The sequence below is a fragment of the Lucilia sericata genome, unplaced genomic scaffold (genome assembly GCF_015586225.1).
Source record: "Lucilia sericata isolate MDLA Ls3-8-SP2 unplaced genomic scaffold, ASM1558622v1 Contig000101F_arrow, whole genome shotgun sequence".
In the NCBI taxonomy this organism is placed as follows: Eukaryota; Metazoa; Arthropoda; class Insecta; order Diptera; family Calliphoridae; genus Lucilia; species Lucilia sericata.
The window spans coordinates 109,094-135,974 of record NW_023994133.1 but is presented as its reverse complement, the minus strand read 5'-3'; the positions used below and the strand labels follow the sequence as shown (position 1 = coordinate 135,974).

The window sequence follows — 26,881 nt, the reverse complement described above, 5'->3', positions numbered from 1 at the left end:
CATTGTTGTTAGCAAAAAAATTTTATCCTCTCGGTGTCGAAATTACTGATAGGTGTGCAGAAGTTCCTTTGCAGAGCTTGGTTGACCATACTGTAAAAAGGATAGTTGAATTGCAAAAGAAGTGTTTTGTAAATATCAATGAAGATCCAATTACAGCTATATATAAATGGGGATGTGATGGCAGTAGTGGACATTCCAGTTATCGGCAACGATGAAATAGATGAAGACTTATTTGCTGTGTGCATTGTGCCATTGTAAATAAAAATGGGGGAAGTTATTCTTTGGGATAATTCAATTTATAGACCAATTAAATTGATTTTCGAAAAAGAAACCTCTAAATTAGTTAGTAGGGAAGTTGAAGCAGTTAAAAAGCTAATTTTGGAAATAAAGCCCACACAATAAGATGCTTTGAATCCATTCTACACATTGTTGCGATTTACTTTTATTTTATTAATGTAAAAATTAACAAAGAAAAAGCTCGCAGTAAAATAGGAATCCCATCAGATCAAATGTTACGTGCACTGAAAACCCTTACTTACTTACATTATATATTTTTTCTATCATGCGATATATTGTATCTCAATCCATGTTATAAAGTGAGATATTATAGAACTCTCTAATTGGTAAATGATTTGCTTATGTAAATGAGATCAGTTATTAAGGAATGTGAGTCCCGTTCGATTTTATTTACTACAGAACACATTTCTGTCATTTACTTTGGTCTAAAGCAAATTAAAGTAAATTTTAATCATTCATTTACAATTAAAACGTGATCGTGGCAAATTGATCAACCGGGAGAAAAAAAAAATTAAAAGAGAAATTAATTATTTTTCTAAAGTGTTTTTAGTGAAGTATAAGTATTAATAGGAAATTTTAAATAAATATTACATATTGCAAACCTAGTGGCTCAAAAAAGTAAAAAAAGGTATTTATTAGAAATTGACAGTGATTATATTGCTTACAGTTAATAGTACTTCGTGTTATCCTAGGGACATTATCCAAAGGGAGTTATATCCTAAGAGTCCGTATAAATTTTGGATGGAATCAGTCTGGAAGGGACTGATTAAACTTGCTATTTCTACATAATTTAGTGGAAGAATCGAGGAAGAAGATTTATAAAAGATTCTCATTATTGAGGCTCAGTAACGAAGATAAAATTCCACGTGATTCACGGTTTGGGTCGGAAAAAAAACCCTGCTTAAACGAAAAACCCCTGCTTAAACAACAAACTCCTGCAAAAACTATTAATTCTCAATTATTACATAATTGGAAAACTAACCTTAAAACTATTATTCAACCCAATTTGGCTCAAAGCTTATTATTACGCATTTCCAAAATTACTACATAAAACATATTTTGCCTAAAGCTACATATTAAAATTTAACCTCCATACTGGAAACCACATTTTTCTAGTTATGACGTAATCTAAGAACTATATAATTTTATATATAACTTTTTTCCTAATATTCAAGCTTAAATATATCTACATTATGATTAATACTTATTAGAACCTAATTATTTACAACTAAATTAAAATATCACAAAATTTCTTTTCCCGAAACTAAAATATGAGCTAAAATATAAAATTGCAACAATATTACTTACTAAATAACATTAAATGTTATGAACTTAAAATTAACTAACAATTTAAACTATATTTTTCTATATTATACTAAATTATATTTAAATTACACCTATTCAATTATACCTATTTCAACATAATAATAATCTGAAGTCCATATGAATATATTATATTAATATATTGCATTAAACTTAATACATTATATTAAAATCAGCTTAATACATTTAACAAAATTATGATTGCTTAAAATAACAAATTCCGTCTAATTAAAACAAAATTCCCATGCATATTTAAAATAATTTTCGTACCGCTAACCCTAACTTTTTAAATTCCCACGGTCTGCAAAAAAACAAAAGTATGTATCTATAGAGAGTAAAAAGTCAATTATTATTTCAAATTAAGATTTAAATTTTTTTAATATAGCCAGAACATTCCATTCCTATGCTGGGCCCATCAAAGGAACGAGATGATAAATAAGCAGCTATGGTAAATACTCATCAATAACAATAATCTCTGTAAGTGCAAATCAATAATAATTTACTATTACTCCCTCCTTATTGTTAAATTTAATACTCCAAAAATTAAAAAGTCCGATTCTCTTTATTACATTCCGATTCCATCTGTTTTTCTTTATCAATAATGTAAACATTGTTGATCTTTCATAATTTAGTTTTGATTAGTCTTCAATGTATGCTCAAATGCATTGTTTTATGAATATTATTGTTATTTCTTCCTAATATAAACCGAAACATTGTTTATATATATTTTTTTTACGTATTTCTTTAAACTATTTTATATTTTTGTTTTGATCTTTACGTATGTTTTGATCAGTTTTGCTACATTTTTTTTTGGTATATATTTGAATATTTAATAAATATGCTACATATGAATTTTTAAATATGAATCTCTAAATTTTTATTATTTTTTTGGGAATGGCAAGTTTAAGGAATTGTGATGTAGATTAATGTCAGTTTAGCTAAATATTAGGGACGACCAGTCAAATTGTAGGGTATTTAGGTTGTCATTGGCGTCTGATTTTACATCAGTAGGGAGGGAAGAAATGTACCCTGTGGCATTACACCTTGCCAATATTATAAATCAAACACATATATGTTTTATTCTACTTTTGGTTAATTTTTGCGGCATGAAGTAGAATTTATATGTTATCGCGCTTAGAAATAGGGTTGAGAACCACGTAACCAAGACTCCATGTAGCTAGCTGGGAAATTAAGATCTTTTTTTTGCCTCTTAACTCTTTTCTTTAGGGATCTGTAAATATTATATTATTTGTTCAACATTTTATTTTCCTGATCTAAGCCGGCGCGTAACAACATTGCTTACTAACTGACAAAGACATAGTTCAACAAACTAAACTATATGTTATGTTCGTTTGTATTAAACATAAAAAGACTTGTTTTAATATATATAAGAATAAAAGGTGTTTATTATTTGAAAGCTACTAATCGAATAATACATATTATAAAGTAAAATTACCACTAACCGTTAGAAACAATGTTTGTATTTTATGAAAGATGTGTATAAAGAAAAGATGATAAATACAATAAAACTGTCATCTGGTGGAAGGGTTACCAACCACAACATCTCCCTCTTTAAGTTGTAAAATCTCTAAACCAATTCGGCTCCCGTCTATTGCGATGCGATCGACGAAGTGCTTGGTCAGAATGTTCAGGAAGAACTATTTCCTGATTGTTTACTTCTTCAGTTGCTTGTGGCACATATGCTGTCATATCCTGTGTCATTGCTGATGAAGGGCGTTGCTCAGATGTTGTAACTGGTGAAGCAGAGTAACGACCAGGGGCCAGGGTTATATTTTCTGAAGTAGGTGTACGTTCACTATTCGAGCTTGATGTATTTTTATTGGGTGCACTGAGATCAAAAACATCTAAAAACGAATTAATACTTGTTGAATTGCTGTGACGTAAACGCAATTGATTTGCGTGCAACTTCATCGATTTAAAATATGGGAAGGTAACAATCTCCACTTCATAATTAACGTTTCCAATACGATTTTTAATAATTCCAGGAGCCCAAAAGTATTTATTCAGTTTGTATACTTTGGCATAAACTTCACTTCCAACGTTAAATTGGCGATCTTTAGCATTGTATTTACGATTATATTGCAATGCCATTTTGTCATTGTAATGACTAGAAACTTGTTTTGGTTTTAGAATCAAATCCATGTTGATTCTTACCTTCCTCCCCAAAAAAAGTTCCGATGGTGATTTGCTTTGGAATGCATTATCGTTGTTTGTAGCACGATAGGCGTGTAAAAAATCACGGATTCCATTAATTAAATTTGATGAACTTTGTTTCTTAAGCGCCCGCTTAAAAGTGTCCACAAAACGTTCCACTTGTCCATTAGATTGTGGGTGGAATGGAGCAGTACGTAAGTGTTCAATACCACGTACCCTGCAGAAATCCAAAAATTCTTGTGAGGTAAATTGTGTTCCATTGTCACTCACCAATGTTTCAGGCCATCCGAAATGTGAGAAAAAATCGTTAAGACAATCGATAACTGCTGCTGACGTCATCGATTTCAGAGGGTAAACTTCCGGCCATTTGGAAAACGAATCCACCACCAATAAATACGTCTTCTGCTCCACAGGACCTGCCAGATCAATGTGTATACGTTGCATTGGCCTTTGTGCAGTAGGCCAGGGATGAAGATTTGCTCTTGGTGGAGCTTTTGCTGTGGATGCACAGGCTGTGCATTGACGTACTAACATTTCCACATCTTTGTCTATGTTTGGCCAATAGACATAGCTTCGGGCTAGAGCTTTCGTACGAACTATACCTTGGTGACCTTTGTGTAACTGATTAAGTACACGTTGGCGTAGACTTTTTGGAACCACAATTCTATGTTGATAGAGAAGACAATCATCAATAACGCATAATCCATCTTTACGGAAAAAAAATAGCATCTCTTCTTCAGACTTTGCGTGCGGCCAAGAACTTTTGATGTATTTTATTACGTTTTGTATTGTTTCATCTTTTTGAGTGGCTGAGCGTACCATATTGTATGTTATGGGTAAAACATCGATGTTATTTTGAACCAAATATTTCACTTCTGCTTCCAGTGTTGCACAAGCAATTATTACGTCTTCTTCGAGTTTTTGTTTATTGTTTATGAGTCGCGACAAAACATCTGCGCAACCAAATTGTTGTGTGGGGACGTAACTTAAATCAAAATCATATGACATTAAAGTTAAAGCCCAGCGCTGTAACCGGCTAGCTGTGTGTGTTGCTATACCTTTCTTACTGCCAAAAATAGCCAATAGAGGCTTATGATCGGTTTCCAGCTTAAAACGACGGCCATACAGCATTTTATGGAATTTTTTTACTGCAAATACGAGTGCCAAACCTTCTTTTTCAATTTGTGAATAGTTGCGCTCTGCCGGTGTCAATGACCTCGCAACGTGGTATACAGCTTTCTCAGTACCATCAGGGAATTCGTGGCAAATGTAAGCACCAATGCCCACATTGGAGGCATCTGCAGCCACCTTAATTGGAAGACTTGGATTGTAGTGTGTAAGCATAAGGTCAGAAGACAAAATCTCCTTAAACTGTTGAAAAGCTTCATCACAAGGCTTAGTCCATTTCCATTCAGAATCACGTTTTAAAAGTTCGTCTAATGGTGCTCTTAACTGTCGCATTTTGCGAATAAATTTGCCATAGTAGTTCACTGCACCCAAAAATGACCGCAGCTCTGTGATATTTGTTGGAGCTGGCATTTTTAAAATGGATGAAATTTTACCTGGATCAGGTTTGATGCCGGTCCCATCGACTTTATATCCAAGGTAGGTGCAGCTACGAGAAAAAAAACTACATTTATCAAAATTTACAGTCAAATTATACCTTTCAAAACGTGAAAACACTTCATAGACTGCTTTTTTATTTTGTTCCATTGACGGCGTTGCTATGATGACGTCATCGAGATACGGATAGGCATATTGAACACCAGATAGAATTGTATCAATTGCCTGTTGAAACGCGCCAGGAGCGGACTTGACCCCAGGTGCAAGTCGGTTGAATGTAAAAAGACCTCTGTGTGTATTGATGGTGAGCATCTCTTTTGTAGAATCGTCTACCTCAATTTGCATGTATGCGTCAGTTAAATCTATCCTTGTGAAGATTTTGCAGTTGTTGAAGTTAACAAAAATATCATCAGGCAATGGAAGTGGATAGGTGTGTATTTCCATGCATTCGTTTAAACCGGTAGAATAATCACCGCATAATCGAACTTTCCCGTTAGCCCTTTTAACAACAACAATAGGTGCAGCCCATCTGGAGTAATTTACAGGTGTAATGATATTGGCCTGTTCCAGTCGTTGAAGTTCATCATCTACTTGTTGGACTGCTGCATAAGCCACCGGTCGTTTTGGTTTAAATACTGGTTTGGCATCGACCTTCACTTTTAAATTTACTTTGAAAGTAGAACAATGTCCGGGCTGCATGGCGAAAACTTTCGGAAATTTATTTTTGATTTCCTGCACTTCCGAAACACTGATGTTGTTGCAAATTGATTCGATTGGATAACTCCAAATACCAAGTTGGTCCATTACATCTGCACCCATAATATTCAAATGGTTGAGGCTTGTCACGAAAAGTGTTGCTATTATTAGCTTTTCTTTAAACATTACCTCTGCTTTACACTGTCCAATTAGCTTGAGAACATTACCTGATGCGTCTCTTGGTGTTTGAGATGGTTGTGTGAGGTTAGGTTTGTTTATTTTCGACCACATAGTTTTTGATATTATTGTGATGTCTGCGCCAGTATCAAACTGCAAACGTTGTTTTACGCCGTTAATTTTAACGTTGATGTGTTTTCTGTTTGCAGCGACGCTGTTTACGGCATGTAAATTCGCTTTAAATTTTGCATTATTTTTTTTATATTTCTTGTCGTTTTGTTGTGTGCGTTGTGAAGAGAAACTTGAACAATATCCCTCTTTGTGGCCGATTACTCCGCATTGTTCACACAAGTGCTTAGTGTATGTGCAATTTTTAACGAAGTGCATCGCGCCACACTGCCAACAAGGCCTTTTCGGTTTTTCACTTGGATTGTGCTTTTCTCTTAATTTACCTTTGTGCTCTTTTGATTTTACGGCATGTACTTTTTGTTCAACAATGGCGGCATCTTTTTTTAGACTTAGTACCCTATGTACTTCGGTAACCATTTTGTCAATTGTGTATGCTCCCTCTGTGTCTCCCTCCAAAAGGTTCAAAAGGCGCGCTCTGATATCGGTGTCTTCTGCGCTTTGCAAGCCACGAAGAAACATCAGACACTTAAAATGGTTTTCCTTTAGTTTGCCAAACTCAAAATTATCGCAATTACGATTTACCATAGCACCATATGTAACAAAGTCGATACCACAACTTTTAGTAAATTGAAGACAATTTATTCGTGCACTAAAAAGAGACTCTTTTCTTCCAAAAATAGTTTTCAATGTAGAAACTGTCTCTCTGAAATCCAAATCACGAGGCACTTTAGGCAAAATATAGTCGGCATACTTGTCGAAAACATCAGGTTCTAATTTTCGCAAAACTAACCTCACTTTTTCGGCATCATCTAATTTGTCGGCATCTTCACCGAAAAGATGTTCATAACGAGAGTACCAAGCCTCAAAAGTTTGGTTAGAATCAGCATTATAGGCAAATTCCTTTATATTTTTGGACAACATACCCATTACGGTATCAGAGCTTGTTGACGGAGCATCTGATGTGGCTGAAGCACTTCTAGACATTGATACTAAGTGTTCCATTAGCCTTTGCTGTTGTTCCATTTGAATTTGCTGCCGCTGCAATGTTTCTTGTTGTTGAGCAAGAATTTGCTTTAGGGTTTGATCCATTTCTTATTTTTTTTTGTTTGTTTTTGATTCAAAAAAAAAAAAAATAAAATAAAATAAAAAAAAAACTATTCACAACCGACAGTATTTGTAGAGCGTGTTTTCCTTTTTTTTTTTTTAATAAAAAAAACTATCCTCGTCGCCACTGTTATGTTCGTTTGTATTAAACATAAAAAGACTTGTTTTAATATATATAAGAATAAAAGGTGTTTATTATTTGAAAGCTACTAATCGAATAATACATATTATAAAGTAAAATTACCACTAACCGTTAGAAACAATGTTTGTATTTTATGAAAGATGTGTATAAAGAAAAGATGATAAATACAATAAAACTGTCATCTGGTGGAAGGGTTACCAACCACAACACTATACATACAAGAAAAATTGAGAAATAGAATGTCTTTATTAGTTGATATTCCTAGGCCTGGGTCAGGAAATACTAATAACGGTAACACTGCAAAAAGATTTTTTTAAGAGCCAATTTTAGCTGCTATTTTGACTGTAGTCAATGTAGAATTAGTAAGCAGATTTAGTGTAATTTTACGAACTATGTCGTACTGGTATAAAGTTAATACACATTCATTTCAAATGTATTGTATGCAAACAGCAGAAATATATGTTGCACTATATCCATGGTTTTATATGTCGTCTTTCGTGCACAAAATTTTAATTCATGGTGCCGATATTATAAACCACGTATTTCTACAAATAGCGATGATGCCTGAAGAAGCTCAGGAATCGAAAAATAAGGATCTACGGAATTTAAGAGAACAACATACACGAAAAATTCAAGAAAAAACACAATGGAAGATTTGTTATATTCACTTCTCTTCTGATCCTCTTATTTCTAAACGGCCTTCTTTATATTTCCAAAACCAAATAATAATTTAGAACTAAATATACAAGAAAACGCTGTTTGTTCTTATAATTCTGATTCTCATTAGAAACATGCATTTTTGCCTTAAAACTCTGTATCAGTTGTGCAAATTTTTTTATATCTAAATTATTAAAATAAATGAAATGTGTTTGAAATTTACTTTTTTATACTTTTCCAAGTGAAACAAAAATAAATAATTATGTTTCAAAGCTGTTTTAAATTAAATAACGCCAGAATGCGTATTTCGACCACTGTGCGGTGACGAAGTTAAGTACATAGGTGTAATCCTTGACCGGAAATTGAAATGGAGACACCACATAGAGGACAGGATCAACAAGGAACATCGATGCTGGGCGATATATAGGAGAACTATAAGCATGAAATGGGGTCTTAGTCCTACTGCTTTGGACAAAAAGTGTAATATCAAACTACTACAGGGAATTCAACGTACATGCTGCTTGGGTATAAGTGGTGCCATGTGTACTACTTCAACCAAAGCTCTGGAAACGTTGCTAGATATTCCACCCATTGAAACATATTTAAATTATGAGGCGGTGCTTGCAGCCGAACGGCTCTTTACTTTAGGCGAACTGGCTAAAAGCGGTTATAGGACACGTCATCAATGTGTACTGAACACATTGGAAGGTTTTACACAATCATCGGACGTGCCTGATCGCATACCAGACACAGAATATGTCGGAAACTTTGAAACGCTGATCCCAGAAAGAATGTCTTGGTCAAGCGGAATACTATAGCAAATACCAGTAGGAATCCGTTGTTACATGGATGGCTCTAAATTGGGGGACAAAGTGGGCCTGTGTTCTATATTGAAGACCCAGAAACTGAAATATACCACCGTTTACCTAATCATAAAACAAGCTTCCAGGCAGAAGTCCGAACAATAACGGAATGTGTAAATTTTATTAGAATAAATATGGTGCCCACAGCCATTAATATATTTACCGACAGCCAGAAGCCAGTTAGGGCAATATCAGGTGATAGAAATAAATTTAAGACCGTATTGGATTGTAAGAAAGCTTTGACTGAATACTCTCCCAGAGGTAAGGTTTACATCATATGGATACCAGGCCACTCGGGAGTAGTCGACAATGAAAGGGCGAATGTAATAGCTTTAAAGGGAAGGGAGCTCGAGGTAGTTAACCTGACAAACGCAAAACCATTCGACGCAACAAAAGCTGAATTAAAAATATGTGTGAGAGAATCTCATAAGGCCTCTTGGAATAATGAAATGGTGTTTAGAACCACAAAGATCCTATGGGGTGACCCTGATGAGAACAAGACGAGAAATCTCCTCAAAATGTGAAAGTCTGAAGTTAGTATGATGGTACGTATTCTGAGTGTACACACAGGCCCGATAGTGGCCTAGGTGTATTTCTTCGGATTTGATGTATTATTATACATCCTCCTATCAACCTAACCTAACTTAACAATTATAACTAAAATATTTTTAATTGACCACGCCCACTATTAAAAATGTAAAATTTGATCCGGAGTACTTGGTACAAATATTTGAATTTGCGATATCTGTTAGAAATCCACAATTAATACATATATCCTCGTATTAACAGTTCTATCTATGAAAGATCTTTTCGTGTCCGAAATACAAGGATTTGGAATTCTCTACCCAGGAATTTCATGAACTTTTAGGTTTAACCTTATTTATATTATTAAATTTGTAATTTTTTTATTTAAAATAGCAATACCGAAATAAGTCAAAATACTGATAACGCTAAAATATCGTTACCGTTATTCTATTAAAAAAATTAAAAAGGGATAAATCTTAATTAATATTGTTAACATAACTACAGACTTGACTATAGAATACAATATAGACTATACTATAGAATAGATTATAATCTGACTATATTCTAGTCTATAGTATAATCTTTAGTCTGGCCTTGCTTATAGTTTAGTCTATATCTCGTTAGTCTTTATCTCTAATTACAAGTACCAACAATTAAATATTAATACTTACATTTTTAATAAAGAATTTTTAATTTTAACCATTCTACAACATTATCGTTTATTTATTGTATTATATTTTTATAGACTGACAACGGATCGAACTTAGCAAGTCATTTAAAATGAAATAAGTCACTAAAGTACAAGCCAAAATAGAAAAATATTCTGCAACAGAGTCAGAAGCAAATTATGATGACATAGGTCCATAATTGGTCCTACGCTCCATAGAAAGGTCCACTTTAGAAAATGAATTTAACGTTCATAACTAACTTAAAAATGCCAGCGTAGCAATGAAATGTAAAAATCTCTCTACCAAATTGTATAATGATCGGTTCATAATTGGTCCGATTCAGAAAATGACTTTAACGTTCATATCATGTTTTAAAATGCCAGTATAACGATGGAATTTTACAGATAATGTTTCATATTAACACAAATCTATATACGAACTATTATGAGGATTCGACCATAATTTACCCTACCTACAAGCTCCCTTTCCGAAAATTACTTTAAAATGCCAGTATAGTAATGAAATATGACATAATCGAATTTTATACAAACCGAAATCTCTATACTAAGATCTATGAGGAACGGCCCATAATTGACCCTTACTCCTTCAAAAAATGATTTTAAAGTTCTTTTCGGACTTAATAATACCATAATAAAACAAGTTTTGCAGGAATATATTACTTCTTTAAATTATGTAGATCTTGGTCCATAATTGACACAATCCTACATTGAAGGCCCTATTCTATTAGAATGACATTTATTAGATTAATTGTCAAAGTCCATATATAGGACCGAAATTTACTTTTCAATTTCGGAAGTGGTCCTATCTATATTTTCTCCATAGCCGATATAACACCCCTACTTGATAATTATTTTAATCATATTGAAATTTACGCTAAAATATTTTTTTAGTACACTGCCGTTACCGTTAAAATAGTGATACCGAAATATACCGAAATACCGAGAACGCTAAAATAGCATTACCGAAATAAGTCAAAATACCGACAACGCTAAGATTCCATAACTAAATTAAGCCAAAATACCGATAACGCTAAAATATCAATACCAAAATAAGTCAAAATACCACTACCTTATCACATAATAATAATACATCTTGCCTATATTTATGAAACCTAATTTTAAAAGAAAGAATATCTTACATAAAATCAGTTTATAGTAATAAATCATTCCAAAAGTTTAGCATTATGATAGAATTATGGTAAAATTAAAAAATATATTATTTCGTTAAATTATGGAGATCTTGGTCCATAATTGACACAATCCTACATTGAAGGCCCTATTCCGAAAATCGCCCTGACATTCATTAGATTAAATGTTTTAACAAAAACATGATTTTGGTGTCCATACAGAGTGAGTCGGTTTGTACATACATATGAATATTCTTAGCAACGACATACATACATATGTACATATTTAGGAATAAATAAAACATAGCAACGTATTTTTAAGTTTTCTTAATTTGTTTATTTGCTAACAAGAAATAATAAAAGCAAAATGTTTTGGGGTTTTAGTGAAGCACTCGATTTATTTAGCGAATATTTAAATATTTTCAAATATAAGAATGAAAATTCGGAACAAGAAGGCAAAGAAATGCCCACGGAATATCAAAATTCAAATAGTAAACACCTTAAAGAAGAGATAAACATATTGCTTTTTGGGGCAAATGATCCACGACATGTAATTAAGACAATGGCTAAAATATACACCCACAAGCTGCAAGGAATGGCGACAAATTTAAATTTCTACATTGTAGATGGCTGCATCGAGGTAGTGGCACGAAATATGGCCTTAATAGGTATAGCATTGGAAAGCCCTGAAATTTTAAATCTTCGAACTAAAGTGCATTTATTTATGGATATATACGGAAATGCGTTAGTGCGGGCTTCATCTTATCATTACTTGGAGGTTAAGACCAAGTCCTTGCTCAACGCAGTCACCGATGAAGCTTATTTGCATAAACTGACACCAATGTTTAATATCGATCATATGAAATATCGGGAACGTGATGGCTTAGAAACCTCTTTCAGTTTTTGGCTATCAAAGCAAAACCATATTTTTAAAATCGAAGAATACTGGAATAGTCGATTAAAAAATTTAATGGGAGTGCGTTATGACTACAGAGAAGGGCAATTTGACTGGGATCTTAATATGGTTTTAAAAGAACGTAAAGGGAAGCAAATATGTTCGCAGGTAATAAGTATAGTAAAAATACATACACATAATCTGATATTCGTACTTTTTCTTATAACATTTTCGTAAAGTATTGTGAAAAAACCTTTAATATTTTTTAAAAGTCTGTGAGGTCTGACCACTCGTTTAGAATTCCTATATTTGTTTCCCAAATATTTCTATTCGGTCTCATTGTACTTGATCTCTAATCAAATTCCTGTTTTCTTCATAGGAATATCGTTATTGGCGTGAAACTGGAATTGCTTTCACATTTCCGGAGTATGAATACAGTAAACCGAATAAAACATTATCAGCTGGATTAGTTCGCAATGGTAATCAATTTATTCATCGTGGATATATTGGCGATATTCAAACCGGGCCTTTTGCAGCATTTGGTTTAAGCACAAATGATGAACGAATGAATAAATCCGTACATGGAGAAAATGACTATCGATCAACGGATATTACCGAACGAAACCTGCTCGAGTTATTTCATGAGTTAGCAACGCAGACATTATACAAACACGATGTAGCTCTGTCGCGCAAATATGGTGCAATACGACTTAAAATGGCTAATCGCTTGATACATAATGAGTTTGATACAGAAGATATAAAGGATTATAATAAACCTTGGATATATATTGATCGAGTTAAGATACATTTTTTATCGTCAGATGATATTTTAGCACTACAACAAAACGTATCCGGCCAATGGTCAAAGTTTTTCGACATAGCCTTTGTAGGGCACAATTATTTTACATTTCTTCAAGATAACTTTGTTAATGTTTTAACTCCACAATCCCTTTTAATAATGGAGACTAAATTATTGTCGACATCACGAAAGGAGGTTATAAATGACTTCGAAGAGAAACTTTTTGATTTTGCCAAACGAAACCATTTTCAAGATGTCATTAATTACAAAGCTGTTAATATGAAGAATTCATTTTTAAAATTCAAACGTACTTTCAATTTAACTCAATAAAGGAATTTACTTAAAACACAACTTCAAAATATACCTTGTTTTTATAAAATTTATAAATGCAATTTCTCCAATTTTCGTCTAGTAGTATTTTAAAAATAAATTGATACGGTTAAAGTGTTCCAAATTATAAAAATTCTAGAGTTTATGATAATAACGCAAATGCAAATAACATGGTTAAAATAATGTCTCAACTAAACAGTTTTCTATGATTTATATTTATTTCTAAATCTCTCATATTCATATTTTGCAGTTATTTCCATTAATTATTTTTAGAAACATTTTATTTTCAACTTAAACACTCGATCGAGCATTTAATCAGCAAGTATACAGTAAAACTTAAATATACATTTACGCAAATATACAACAAATATTTTTTACATAATAAAAAAACTAGTGTAGCAAGATCATTGCCTTTCTTTCTTTTTAGAACCCCATGTAGATAAATTAAACTGTAAGTCATTCTTATGGGAACGTATTTTATTATTGTGGTTATATTCTAAACTGTCGTCTTCATTTCGTAACAATCGATCAATACGAACGTTCACACGATTTGCATGTTTATTTAATTTGTTTCTAAAATTCTCTGCATCTTTTTTCAAGTCGATTACCTTTCGACGCGGAACATGACGTAGTGCTGTCATCCAATCACTAGTATGTTTAAGATCCAACATAATATTAACCATTTGATTTAGGGTAAGAGATTTCCCGGAACCAGCACCCCACTGCAAGTAATGATCAAGAGGTAAACGTGCCATCCGTAGACCCAGTCTCTTGGCCTTTGCCAAAGACAATGGCTCATTGTTTATCTGCAAGATTTATAGTAAATAAATGAAAAATATTAAATGATTCAGGTTATTCGAAAAAAAAAACATACAGTATCCACCATAGCGCCTACAATATAAACATCATCAGGATTATATTCAACCAGATCAGTGCGGCAATGTGGTGTCAAATAGACCAAATTCTCTTTAGGGAATATTTCTGTAAAACATTTCTCGTGAACGTTCATTGGAAATTCTGGATTTAACATTGTTGGTATATAACGTTGTAAACTCTTCATACATGGTGTGTCCAGGTTAACATTACAATAGTGCAAGTCGAAAGGATCATCGTGGGCTCGATTCTCAGCAAAACAAAGCATTAACTGTTTCGCAGCATTTTCTGCTTCTCTTTTAGTCATATGGTCATCATATGAGCAGTCTAATACGATTTTTGGAGAAAACTGCATAGCCCTTATAAGTCTGAAAGACGGAAAGTGAAAAATCTAATATGGAAATTGTATTGATGATTTACCTGTGATTCATCCAATTATTAATGGTCGAATCGTAAACTCTTAAAAACATTGAAACATGACCTAAGCCATAAACAATGTGAGGATTTTCTGCTCTCTCTTGGCGTACTTTCTCCATTCTTTCTTGTGATGCCAATGCTCTCTCCTCTTTTTTGCGCTGTTTAGATTCCTTTTTCATTTCAACTTGCCACAGAAAACTATAATACTTCATACGAGCAGATTTTGATGATAATGTTAAAACGTGCTCCCAGTGATGATCCTTAAAGAATTCTAAAGACGGGACACGTCGTCCTTCCTGATTTGCGATGTCAACTTCTAGTTGCAAAACCTTTAACCGTTTTTTCTTTTCATCTTCAGTAAGTTCAATATTAGAATTTATAGATCCAACATTATCCAGTACACTTTCCTTATTTTTCGATATTTCACGTGCAAATGGATTTGAATGTGTCTTCACCGGTACCTGATTTGTTTGAGAGCTACTCAGGTCTCCTGAAAATTCATTTGTTGTCTTCAACCGAGCACCGAAATGTCCAATTTGTCCTCGTTGGCGGTTAAGTGGCCTCACCACATTTATTCTAAGAAAATTTTTTAACATTTTCTTTAATAAATTGCTCTCAAAAATATTTATTCTTCTAACTCTTGAATAACATTTATTTATTGTTTTACTGAACGAATAAAATTTGACATTTCTGAGTGTACACATACAGTGGAGACAACTGTCCCTAGTTGATTATTTTTTTCAATTGTAAAAGTAACAAAAACAACAGGCAATATTTGACAGAATTGTAGACGAATAATAAGAATTTTGCCTGTGGTTGTTGTAGATGTTTGTTACTCATGAAGTACTGTCGTCATTTTATAAATACACAGCCTATAATTGTATTCACAATAACCAGACAGTGATACCAAGTTTTAAACAAACCATTTTCATCGAATTTTGAATTTTTCTTAACCCAATGAATTTTGAGGGGCAAATTTTGCTGAAATACCTCTCCGCGAGTTTGATTATAATTATGTACATATAAAAACGCATTTTTGCTGAAACTTAGCAAAATTACTCAGCCTCATTCACAATGACGCACTCTACATTTTTCTCGAGTAAACTGCTTTACCGATAGCAAAAATCTGCTTTACCAATATTTTTTGTAGCGACTTTGGGCATATCAAAAATATGAAAAAAATTGTATTTTATTTCACGAATCGCAATAAATAAGTTATTTAATTAATTTATCCTGTAAGAGTTGTATAAATCGACTTTTTGTTGAAGACTATTTGATTCAAATTCGGAAAATCTACTTCTTGTAGAAATATTATAGTTACAGCTTGATTACAATTGGAACCACAACCGCTGTCGACAATGAGTTTTCATACATTTTGTATAGAGAGCAAAATATCGTCTTGTGGTTGGCGATTCGCCAATGGCGATATTGTGGTTGAGATAGATCAAAGCGAATTCATATAAGGTGGTGTTATTCAATCAGCTGATAATTTTTTTCTTAATTCGCCTGGTTTACGTAGCTGTCAAAGTTTGTTATTGTTTACATTTTTATATTTAAAAATGTCCGTTAAACGGAGAAAAACTTCGTTAATATTTTGAATTATTTATGTAAAAAATCTGAAAATACCAAGCATCTCGTAAACAAATATCATTTTATTTAAATAATGGCATAATTGGTATGTATACAAATATGTTATTTAAGAAAAATATTATTTTCTATTAAATGTTAACATATTACACAATATTGTTATATATTTTATATTAAAATTGTGTAGATAACGTGATTAACTAAAAAAAAATTCTTCCGGAACACTTAATATTAAGAAACGCATATGAGGTATTTACCCGGCTGGCGGCAGCTGACTTCTACGTTATGGCTTAATTTTGAAATCTATTAAATGTTAACAAATTAAACAATATTGTTTTATATATACACTATGTAGATAAAGAGATTAACTAAAAAAGTCTGTTCCGGAACGCTTTATATAACAAAACCCATATGAGGTATTTACCCGTCCGGAGGCTGCTACATTATGGCCAAATATTGAAAATTACTCCGCCGGAGTAGAATTATCCATTCGCATCAAATATTCATTCATTCATAATATAATATTTTCATGAATATGTACTTTTTTATGTTTTTCACAAAAAATTAAGTTTTACTTAACTTCAGGCCTCACTTAAATTTTGCAAATTAATCTGCCGGAATAGAATTTTTCGTTTGAAACAAACATTATTCAATTCAGAATATATTTTCTTCACAAATTTTAATATATTTATCTTTATTTTTTAATAAAATATAAAATTTTTACAAAAATTTTTCATCAAATGAATTCGCCGTACTTATGGTTTTTGACATCTACGTAAACCAAATGCAAAAACAAAATACATGTAAAATGTTGTTGTTGCAGAACTGCCACCACCTTATCTGAATTCGCCTTGGCTTTGTCCACAGCTTTGTCCAACAAGAAGGATTCTATAAATCGACTTTAAAATAATCGAACAATAGACATTTTGTCGGAAAAAGTCGAAGTCGACTTTTTTTGTCTTAACGAAGTCGAAAAGTCGGCCATCTTGTAAGATCTGGTCCACACTAGGAAACTTTTGTTGAAAAACTTTTTCTTAATTCTCTTTTGAAGTTTCCTTAATGTCCACACATAGAAACTTTTGTTTCAGAAACTACGTATTAATTGCATTGATTTGTTGTTTACGAATGAGAAGAATAACAAAACAAGTTTCCGAGTACGAGAAACTCCGTACCGCGAGAGAGATGAATGATATTCATTCTCTTTCTCTCTCACGCAAAATCAAAAGTTTCCCAAAAAAAGTGGACCGGCAGTAAGAAAAAAAGTCGAAAAATCCTTTTTGCAAATAAAATTCAAAAAAGTAGAAGAAATTGGAAAAAAATAAAAGTCGAAAAAAAACGAAAGGTGAAAATTTAAAGTTTTTCCAACAGTTTAAATTAAGTTAAACAATTTTTATTTAATTAAAAAAATATTTATAACAGGGACTGTAAATAATAGTTATTCTGAAATTTTTAACCCAAAAAATCTCTATGTTAGAGTCAACATAGACCTATACCATTATATACATACATACCAATATAGTCGTATTAAAGTGCTCTTTCAGAATATATGGTCATTTAAAAAAACGATCTTAGCTCCTCAAATAACAGTTATTTTTTAACGAAAAAATAAAAGTCTGATTGAAAAAGTTAAAAAATTAGTTTTATTTTTCCGTCATAAAATAAAAATTATTTGAGGAGTTTTATTTTTTCCATCAAAAAATAAAACTCATTTTTGGAGTTTTGTTTTCCCAGTCAAAAAATTAAACAATGTTTTTATTATATTTTTAGTCTCTTATGTTATTGAGTATATCTGACCAAGTCCTTTAAATAGTTGATTTGTACTGACGTTAAAAACATCTGAATCAAAAACGGCAAATGGTAACTTTTCTGTTGTGACTGAACACAAGCTTTTTTAATTTCTTCGGAAGGCATCAGTATAGAAAATGAGTTATATTTTCTGACGAAAAAAAAACTCCTCAAATAATTTTTATTTTATGACGGAAAAATAAAACTCTTTTTTAAAAAGTTTCATTTGAATTTTTATTTTTAGGTTGAAAAATGACTTTTTCACAAAATAACTGTTATAAATTAACTTTTTTGATATAACTCATAACTGTTACGGCCCCTGATTTATAAACATTCCTAATTTTTCATATTTTTGCTTCGGGAGCCAAATCATCAATAATTCTGTCCGACATGCATTAAAAAATAAATCAAAATCAGTTAAAATATGCAAAATCCGTTCATAAATAACGGAGTTATAAGCAAAAATCCTAATTTTATAAAAAAATAGAATTTAAAAAAGCAACAACAACATACAGCTGTGTTGGTTTTATTGGTTTGTGTCGTTTGGCATTCCTGATCAACTGCCGCGTACAACGCGTTATAGGCTTCTGTCAAAAAAAGTTGAATTTTAATTTAAGGTAGAAGTACACAACACGCGTTGTACGCAGCAATGTGTTATAGGCTTCTGTCAAAAAAAGTTGAAATGTGTGTTTTCATTTAACAAGTTACACACTGTAGTTTGTAACGCGTCTGCCGCGAAAAGTTCAGCCACTTTCAAAAAAAGTTGAAATAGTGTGTTTTCATTTAACAAGTTACACACTGTAGTTTGTAACGCGTCTGCCGCGAAAAGTTCAGCCACTTTCAACTTTTGACGCGTCGGCAGCTGATCAGGGTTGTAATTTGTTTTGTGTAGAATAAGAATAAACTAAAATTTCATCAACAATGAAAAAAAAAATTTTAAAATAAACAAAAACTTAAAATTTTGATTTTTAAAACAGTAATAGTCTTATAAAACATTAAAAGAGAGATCAAAATGACGCGTGGTGTGTAACTTGCCGCTTATAAAGCGTGAAACGCGTTGCTGTGTACTTCCACCTTTATAGTCAACTTATACAAAATGTTCTTCAGAATGAGTTATCCCAAAGTCATGATTTAGACAAGAAAATTTTTATAAAATAAATAAATTAAATATTTTTTTTTCATCTAACAACTTTTTATAAAATTTATGTATAATTGACTATTTCTAACATAGTCAATAAATCGACAATATTAACACCAGTCATATATATAACATACTAGCTTACCCAGTGTGCCTTGCTATACTAAAAACCATTTTCCAATGTACAATTTTTTCTAGTTGTATGTTCCCATATATACGACTTTTAGAATAAACCAAATGTTCATATTGATGCTAAAGCTACTTGTACAACAGTTCAGGCCTCCTACCTGTTATAGTTCACATAGGTGTCAAGTTGTTCTTGCAAAATTTGATGATTCTATCTCTAATAGTTTCCCATATATACGAAATTTTGTATTTTATTCATAGGGGGCGTGTCACGCCCCCTCCTCCTCCTCCAATTTATTACACGAATGTTCACACGGATGTCTAAGTTGATCTTGCTAGATTTGAATACGAATTTTTGTACTTAATTCACATGGGGGTATTTCGCCCCCTTACTAATAGTCCACCTATTTTTGTCTAAAATATTCATATTATTCTAAAGTGGCTCTCATAAAATTTGAGGACTCTAACTTATACTCTAACTTATCTCAGAAATACTAATTCAATAATTTCTGTATATAGGAAGTGCCACGCCCACTAAAACCAGTTCGCCCATTTTGCCCACAATTGTTCATATTTATGTGAAAATTGTCTATACAAAATTTTCTAGCTGTAGCAGTTTCTGAAATAGACTACTTTTAATATTTACTTTGTTTGTGGGCGTGGCACTTTGCCTACTTGAAATATCAAAATAAAAAGTTCCTTCCAGGCATACACAAAGACACTGAAAATTTCAAGAAAATCGGTCCAGCAGTCTATAGACTTCAAACAAATAAACAAACAAACAATATGGGAGGTGCCGCTCCCCTCATGGGTAGTCCGCCAATTTATTACCCAAAATGTTTAGATGGATGTTAAAGTTATTCGTGCAAAATTTGAAGATTCTAACTGTAATAGTTTCCAAGATAAACGTATTTTTGTATTTAATTTATATGGAAGGTGCCACGCCCCCTAATGCTAGTCCGCCTACTTTTTGTCTTAAATAATTATATTGACACTAAAGTTGCTCCGACAAAATTTGAGGACTCTAACTGTTATATTATCTAAAATATACGGATTTAATATGGGCGTGGCTCCTCGCCCACTTGGAATTTCAAAATAAAAAGTAGCCTATTACCTATTCCAGACATACAGGAATACGCATTTTAAGAAAATCGGTTCAGCCGTTTAGTAGTCTATAACGTTCAAACATTCAAACACACATTCATTTTTATATATATAGATAGATTCATATGGGAGGTGCATGTGAATGTTAAAAGTCTTCAAGTAAAATTTTAAGATTCTAGCTCTAATAATTTCTCAGATATACGAATTTTTTTATTTAATTCATATGGGGGCTTCAAGCCCCCCTAGATGAAAGTCAGCTTTTTTCCTCCAAAATTTTCAGATGAATATTTAAGTTCTTCGTGCAAAATTTGAAGAATTTAGTTCCTTAGTTTCCCAGATAAACGAATTTTTGTATTTAATTAATATGGGAGGTGCCGCTCCCCTCATGGGTAGTCCGCCAATTTATTACCCAAAATGTTTAAATGGTAACATCCATTTATTCGTACAAAATTTTAAGATTCTAACTGTAATAGTTTCAATGATAAACGAATTTTTGTATTTGATATATGTATATGGAAAGTGCCACGCCCCCTAATGCTAGTCCGCCTACTTTTTGTCCTCAATAATCATATCGACACTAAAGTGGCTCCGACAAAATTTGAGGACTCTAACTGTTATATTATCTCAAATATACGCATTTCATATTTTCTTAATATGGGCGTGGCACTCCGCCCACTTGGAATTTGAAAATAAAAAGTAGCCCATTAGCTATTCCAGACATGCAGACATACGCTGTGAAAATTGGAAGAAACTCGGTTCAGCCGTTTAGTAGTCTATAACGTTCAAACATACAAACAAACACACATTCATTTTTATATACTTACTAGCTATACCCAGTGTGCTTTGCTACCCTAAAAGCAATATGTATAAATAAAAAAACCCACTTAACGATTTTGAAGATTCTAACCACAATAGTTTTCCAGATTTATAATATGTTACATATGAGAGATGTGAAGCAAATTATTGCAAGTTCGCCAGTTTCTATCTATCTATGAAAAATTTTAATAATATAAGAGTTTCCAAGGTAAATGAAATTTTGTATTTAATTCATATATGTTGTGCCAAGCCACCCATTGAAAGTCCGCCCGTTATGCTCTACATGTTCACTTGAATGTCAAAGTTCTTCATGTAAAATTTAAAGATATACGATCGAAGAATTTTTCTATTTGATTCATGTGGGGGCTTCAAGCTCCCCAGATGAAAGTCCGCGCTTTTTCTTCCAAAATGTTCAGACGAATATTAAAGTAATTTGTGCAAACTTTTAAGAATCAAGTTCTATTAGTTTCCCAGATAAACGAAATTTAATATTTAATTCATATGGGAGGTGCCAAGTTCCCCATTGAAAGTCCGCCCGTTATACTCTAAATGATCAGATGAATGTCAAGATTCTTCAAGTAAAATTTAAAGATTCTAGTTCTAATAATTTCTCAGATATACGAATTTTTCTATTTAATTCATCTGGGGGCTTTAAGCCCCAGATGAAAGTCCGCTTTTTTTCCTCCAAAATGTTCAGATGAATATTTAAGTTCTTCGTGCAAATTTTGAAGAATTTAGTTTCATTAGTTTTCCAGATAAACTAATTTTTGTATTTAATTAATATGGGAGGTGCCGCTCCCCTCATGGGTAGTCCGCCAATTTATTACCCAAAATGTTTAAATGGATGTTAAAGTTATTCGTGCAAAATTTGAAGATTCTAACTGTAATACTTTCCAAGATAAATGAATTTTTGTATTTAATTTATATGGGAGGTGCCACGCCCCCTAATGCTATTCCGCCTACATTTTGTCCTAAATAATCATATAGACACTAAAGTTGCTCCGACAAATTTGAGGAGGTGGCTACTCGCCCACCTAGAATTTTAAAATAAAAAGTAGCCTATTACCTATTCCAGACATACAGGAATACGCTCCGAAAATTTGAAGAAAATCGGTTCAGCCGTTTAGTAGTCTATAACGTTCAAACATACAAACATATAAACATACCCAGGAAACTCAGAAAATTAAATTAAGAAAATTTTCAAGAAACTTCAAATAAAGAAAATTTTTTAAGATATTAAGAAAATCAAGAATTTTTCAAGAAATTTTACAAGATATTAAAGACATTTTATCAAGATTAAAATACTTCAAGATTATAAGAAGAATCTGTAAGTAAAAATGGATTTTTCAAAACACATCAAGCCTCTTCAAAATGAATTGGATTATCCAATCTGGAAACGCAAGATGCGTGATTTATTGGATTATCATGAAGGAGCAGTTGATGTTATAGATGGTAAGTTAGTGAAACCAATACCACTACCAACCACCGCAACAGCTGAAGAAAAGAAGATACACAGAGATGAAACAGATTTGTTCAGAAAGGCAAAGTCTATGATTACAAGCGCAGTAAGTGATGAAGTATACCAAAAGATAATGGATAAAGAAACTGCTGCAGAAGCTTGGGAATCATTAATGCTACAATTTGAAGCGAGATCCAAAGATCAATTATTCAAAATCTGTATTGATTTCTTTTCGTTCATGTGGAACACAAATGAAGATGTGAGTCTACATATTGCAAAACTAAAAAGCTTATGGTTGGAACTAAACAACGGTTTAAAAGCAAGGAACGAAAATCAACTGCCAGATGTTTTATTAGTATGTAAAATTCTTCAGATTTTGCCAACACAATTTGATACGTTTAAATCAAGCTGGATGCTTTTAACCAAGAATGAAGAAAAGAATTTTGATGAAATGTCAGCACAACTATGTATGTATGAAAGAAATTGCAAAGGAGCAAATGTTGTGAAAAATGATGAAGCTTTAGTGGTGAATAATTTTAAAAAGAAGTCATCATCAGCAAGTAACAAACAGAATAAGAAATCTGATGTCTGTAATTATTGCAACAAGAAAGGCCATTGGGTACGTGATTGCAGAAAATGGATCAACGACTTTAAGCCAGTAAAAGAAAAGATTAGTGAAGTAAAATGTACATCTCACCGAATACTACCATTAATTTGTGACGAAATAAACGCAATTAATGAAGATTTTTCAAATGATTGGTGGATTGATAATGGTGCAACCCGCCATGTTACGAATAATAGAAGTTTATTTAAAACCTTTGAAAAATTTAATAACTCGTGCAAAATTAAGGCTGCCGGTAAAGAAATTTTGGATGTCCTTGGGAAGGGAACTATAGAGATCAAATCAAAAGTAAACAACAAGGTACTCATATTTGATCTGACAGATGTTTGGTATGTTCCAAACATATCCAGGAACTTATTCTCCGTATTGTCTACCCAAGATAAAATAAATAATAGTGAATTTAAGTCGACTGCTACTGTCTGTAAACTTTTATCAAACAATGAAGTTTTGTTAGTTGGACATCGAGAAAAAGGAGGTTCCCTATACAAAGCAGATATCGAACCAGTCATCCCAAGAACAATAAATGAAGTTAACTCTACAGAAGCTGATAATACCTTGCAATTATATCATGAGCGTTGGGGACATCAAGATAAACGACATGTTCAACAAAAACTCAAGACAGAACTTGGTATTAATGTTAAGTTAGACAACAAGTTATGCGAATCCTGCATTTATGGAAAGTCTCATCGGCAACCATTTGGAACTAGAGAGAAGGCTAGTAGTCCAGGCGAGTTAATGTCATCCGATGTATGTGGTCCATTTCCAGTATCTTTTAGTAAAAAGAAATATTTAGTTATATTTAAAGATTCATATACTAAATACTGTTTTGGCTACTTACTAAAAGAAAAATCTGAAGTTAAAGATGCACTGAAAGAAGTTTTAGCTCTTGCAAAGAACCAAGAAAATCCAATTAAAGAATTTTTGAGCGATAATGGAGGTGAGTTTGATAATTATGAAATACGTAAAATTTTAAAAGAATATGGAGTGACACAGAGGTTGACTGCTCCTTATACACCACAACAAAACGGTGCAAGTGAACGAGAAAATAGAACAGTGATTGAAATGGCTCGAACGTTTAAGTATTCAAATAAGAGCGTTAAATTTCCTGAAGCCATTTGGGCTGAATTAGCTCGCACAGCCATATACATACTAAATCGAACTCGAAAGACTTCTGTTGAAGGTAAGAGCCCACATGAGCTATGGTTTAGAAGAAAGCCTAGAAAAAATCATTTAAGAATAATTGGAAGTGAATGCTATGCCCATGTTCCTAGTCAGAAGAGAAAGAAAATGGATCCAAAAGCAACCAAGGGCTACTTAATTGGATATGACACAGAAGAACGTTACCGAATTTATGTAAAAGAAAATCACAGTATATTATTATCAAGAGATGTTAAGTTTAGTGAAGAACTAATAAATTGTGATGATTTTCAAGATGCTAGTGAGAATATTTCGGAAGACAGGAGTGGTGAAATTATATTAAAATTTAAAAATTACGAAAAGCCAATTGAGGATGTGGATCTAAGCAAGCCAAGCACTTCTCAGGACAGTCAGTATGCTGTAAGCGAATCCCAACCTAGTCACCAGGAAGATAATTCAAATACTGAAGAAAACGAATTTTATGAAGAGTGTATAGAAGATGGTTATTCAGACTCAGATGTAAGTGATTTCCACGGTTTCGAGGTAAATAAGCGTAAGAGATCATTTACTAATGACGATGAGGAACCGATGAGCAAACGACTTAGAGATCGCACCTTATTACATAATTCAAGATTTGATGATTACGTTATGGCGTCCCAAGATTTCGTAAGTCAAATTGAAACTCCGGTTACATTTGGCGATGCAATTAATAGCGCAGAAAAGAAAGAATGGATGAAAGCCATGAATTCCGAAATGAATTCGTTAAAGGAAAACCAAACGTGGGAAATGGCTGATCTCCCAAAAGATTCCAAAGCTCTGCCATCAATGTGGGTATTTAAAGTGAAAACTAATCCTGATGGAAGTATAGACAAATATAAAGCAAGATTGGTAATAAAAGGCTTTAAACAGCGTAAAGGTGTAGATTACAATGAAACATTTAGCCCTGTAGCCAAATTGGGAACAATTAGAGCTATTCTAAGTGTAGCTGCTAGTCAAAACATGCACATATCTCAATTTGATGTTTCAACAGCGTTTCTTTATGGTCATCTTGAGGAAATTATTTATATGAAACAGCCCGAAGGTTTTGATGATGGTACTAAGAAAGTATGCAAACTTAAAAGAAGTTTATATGGATTGAAGCAAGCCCCACGATGCTGGAACCGAAGATTTGGGAAGTATTTATTGGAGCTTGGTTTTAAGGCTAGTGAAGCGGATCCATGCTTATATATGAGAGATAAAAATGGTAAGAAGTTAATACTTGCCCTATATGTAGATGATGGCCTAGTAGCTGCTACAGATCCCAAAGAGTTGGAAGTGTTTTTAACAGAATTAAGAAGAGAATTCAAAATAACTACCAAAGATGCAAGCTATTTTCTAGGATTGGAAATAAAAAGAGATGATAATGGCATTTTTATTAACCAAGAGACGTACGCAAAGAAGGTCTTAGAAAGATTCAGATTTTCAGAAAGCAGATCGGTTTCCTCGCCAATGTTAAAAGGTGAAAGTTTCGAACCAGGGAAAGAAAACATGAAGGGTTCTCAATTTCCATATAGACAAGCCGTAGGAGCCATCATGTATTTAATGTTGGGAACAAGACCTGATTTAGCCTATAGTGTTGGGTTCCTGTCTAGAACGTTAGAAAATCCTTCCAATGATGATGTTATCCGTGTCAAAAGAGTTCTTCGCTACATATCTGGAACAGTAAAGTACGGAATTTCTTATAAAAACAAGTCAGACCAAGAACTTAAATGCTACAGTGATGCAGACTTTGGTGGATGTTTAAAAACAGGAAGGTCCACAACAGGTGTTATTGTGAAATTTGCTGGAGGAGTTATTTCATGGTTAAGCCAAAGGCAAACTATGGTTGCTACATCCACAACGGAAGCCGAAATAGTAGCAGCCTCAGAAGCAACAAAAGAAGTTATTTGGATAAGGCGCTTATATGCGATTTAATTGGTTTGAATGACATTCCTTTACTTTACGTTGATAATTCTGCTGCTGTACGATTGGCCCAAAATCCACAATATCATAGACGAACAAAACATATTAGTTTGAAGCACTTCTTTGTTCGTGAAAAAGTCAGTGAAAGAGAACTTGAAATTCAACAAATTTCTACTCAAGATCAATTAGCGGATTTGATGACAAAGCCCTTACAACCTACAAGATTGAAGATGCTTTGTAATCAGATCGGTTTAGAAATCTCCAACATCACATAACAAGGGAAAGTGTTGAATTAAATTGTTATGTTATGTATAATACTTTGTATATTGATTGTATTTTTATATTAGTAATATTTGTATTTGTTGATTTTTTCAATTCTCATAATA

At 32.7% G+C, this 26,881-nt stretch overlaps 3 protein-coding genes across 4 annotated transcripts; 1 reads left to right on the top strand and 2 right to left on the bottom strand.

The window, feature by feature from the left end:
• Positions 1-3,192: 3,192 nt before the first annotated feature.
• Positions 3,193-7,449, bottom strand: LOC119600051 (uncharacterized protein K02A2.6-like). Its single transcript, XM_037950072.1, has one exon. The coding sequence runs from the start codon at positions 7,447-7,449 to the stop codon at positions 3,193-3,195; it is 4,257 nt and encodes a 1,418-aa protein (XP_037806000.1).
• Positions 7,450-11,412: 3,963 nt separating this feature from the next.
• On the top strand, positions 11,413-13,515 carry LOC119600034 (dynein assembly factor 3, axonemal homolog). Of its 2 annotated transcripts, XM_037950037.1 has the most exons (3): positions 11,413-11,689; positions 11,851-12,529; positions 12,741-13,506. In XM_037950037.1, the coding sequence occupies exons 2-3, from the start codon at positions 11,930-11,932 to the stop codon at positions 13,488-13,490; spliced, it is 1,350 nt and encodes a 449-aa protein (XP_037805965.1). In that variant the 5' UTR covers positions 11,413-11,689; positions 11,851-11,929; the 3' UTR covers positions 13,491-13,506. The 2 variants fall into 2 exon arrangements, with proteins under 2 accessions (XP_037805965.1, XP_037805964.1); XM_037950036.1 differs by lacking the exon at positions 11,413-11,689 and having other exon boundaries at positions 11,720-12,529; positions 12,741-13,515.
• Positions 13,516-13,753: 238 nt separating this feature from the next.
• Positions 13,754-15,482, bottom strand: LOC119600033 (mitochondrial ribonuclease P protein 1 homolog). Its single transcript, XM_037950035.1, has 3 exons — positions 14,784-15,482; positions 14,365-14,731; positions 13,754-14,296 (listed from the first exon to the last, which is right to left on the bottom strand). The coding sequence occupies exons 1-3, from the start codon at positions 15,374-15,376 to the stop codon at positions 13,895-13,897; spliced, it is 1,362 nt and encodes a 453-aa protein (XP_037805963.1). The 5' UTR covers positions 15,377-15,482; the 3' UTR covers positions 13,754-13,894.
• Between the last annotated feature and the right edge of the window lie 11,399 nt (positions 15,483-26,881).

What these genes read in the sequence shown, in the direction of transcription:
- LOC119600033 (XM_037950035.1), bottom strand. Translation starts at nt 15,376, where the DNA reads ATGTTAAAAAATTTTCTTAGAATAAATGTGGTGAGGCCACTTAACCGC. An exon ending in AATAATTGGATGAATCACAG is followed by an intron (nt 14,732 to 14,783) that starts GTAAATCATCAA and finishes TCCGTCTTTCAG; the next exon opens with ACTTATAAGGGCTATGCAGT. An exon ending in TAGGCGCTATGGTGGATACT is followed by an intron (nt 14,297 to 14,364) that starts GTATGTTTTTTT and finishes TAAATCTTGCAG; the next exon opens with ATAAACAATGAGCCATTGTC.
- LOC119600051 (XM_037950072.1), bottom strand. Translation starts at nt 7,449, where the DNA reads ATGGATCAAACCCTAAAGCAAATTCTTGCTCAACAACAAGAAACATTG.
- LOC119600034 (XM_037950036.1), top strand. Translation starts at nt 11,834, where the DNA reads ATGTTTTGGGGTTTTAGTGAAGCACTCGATTTATTTAGCGAATATTTA. An exon ending in GGAAGCAAATATGTTCGCAG is followed by an intron (nt 12,530 to 12,740) that starts GTAATAAGTATA and finishes TTTTCTTCATAG; the next exon opens with GAATATCGTTATTGGCGTGA.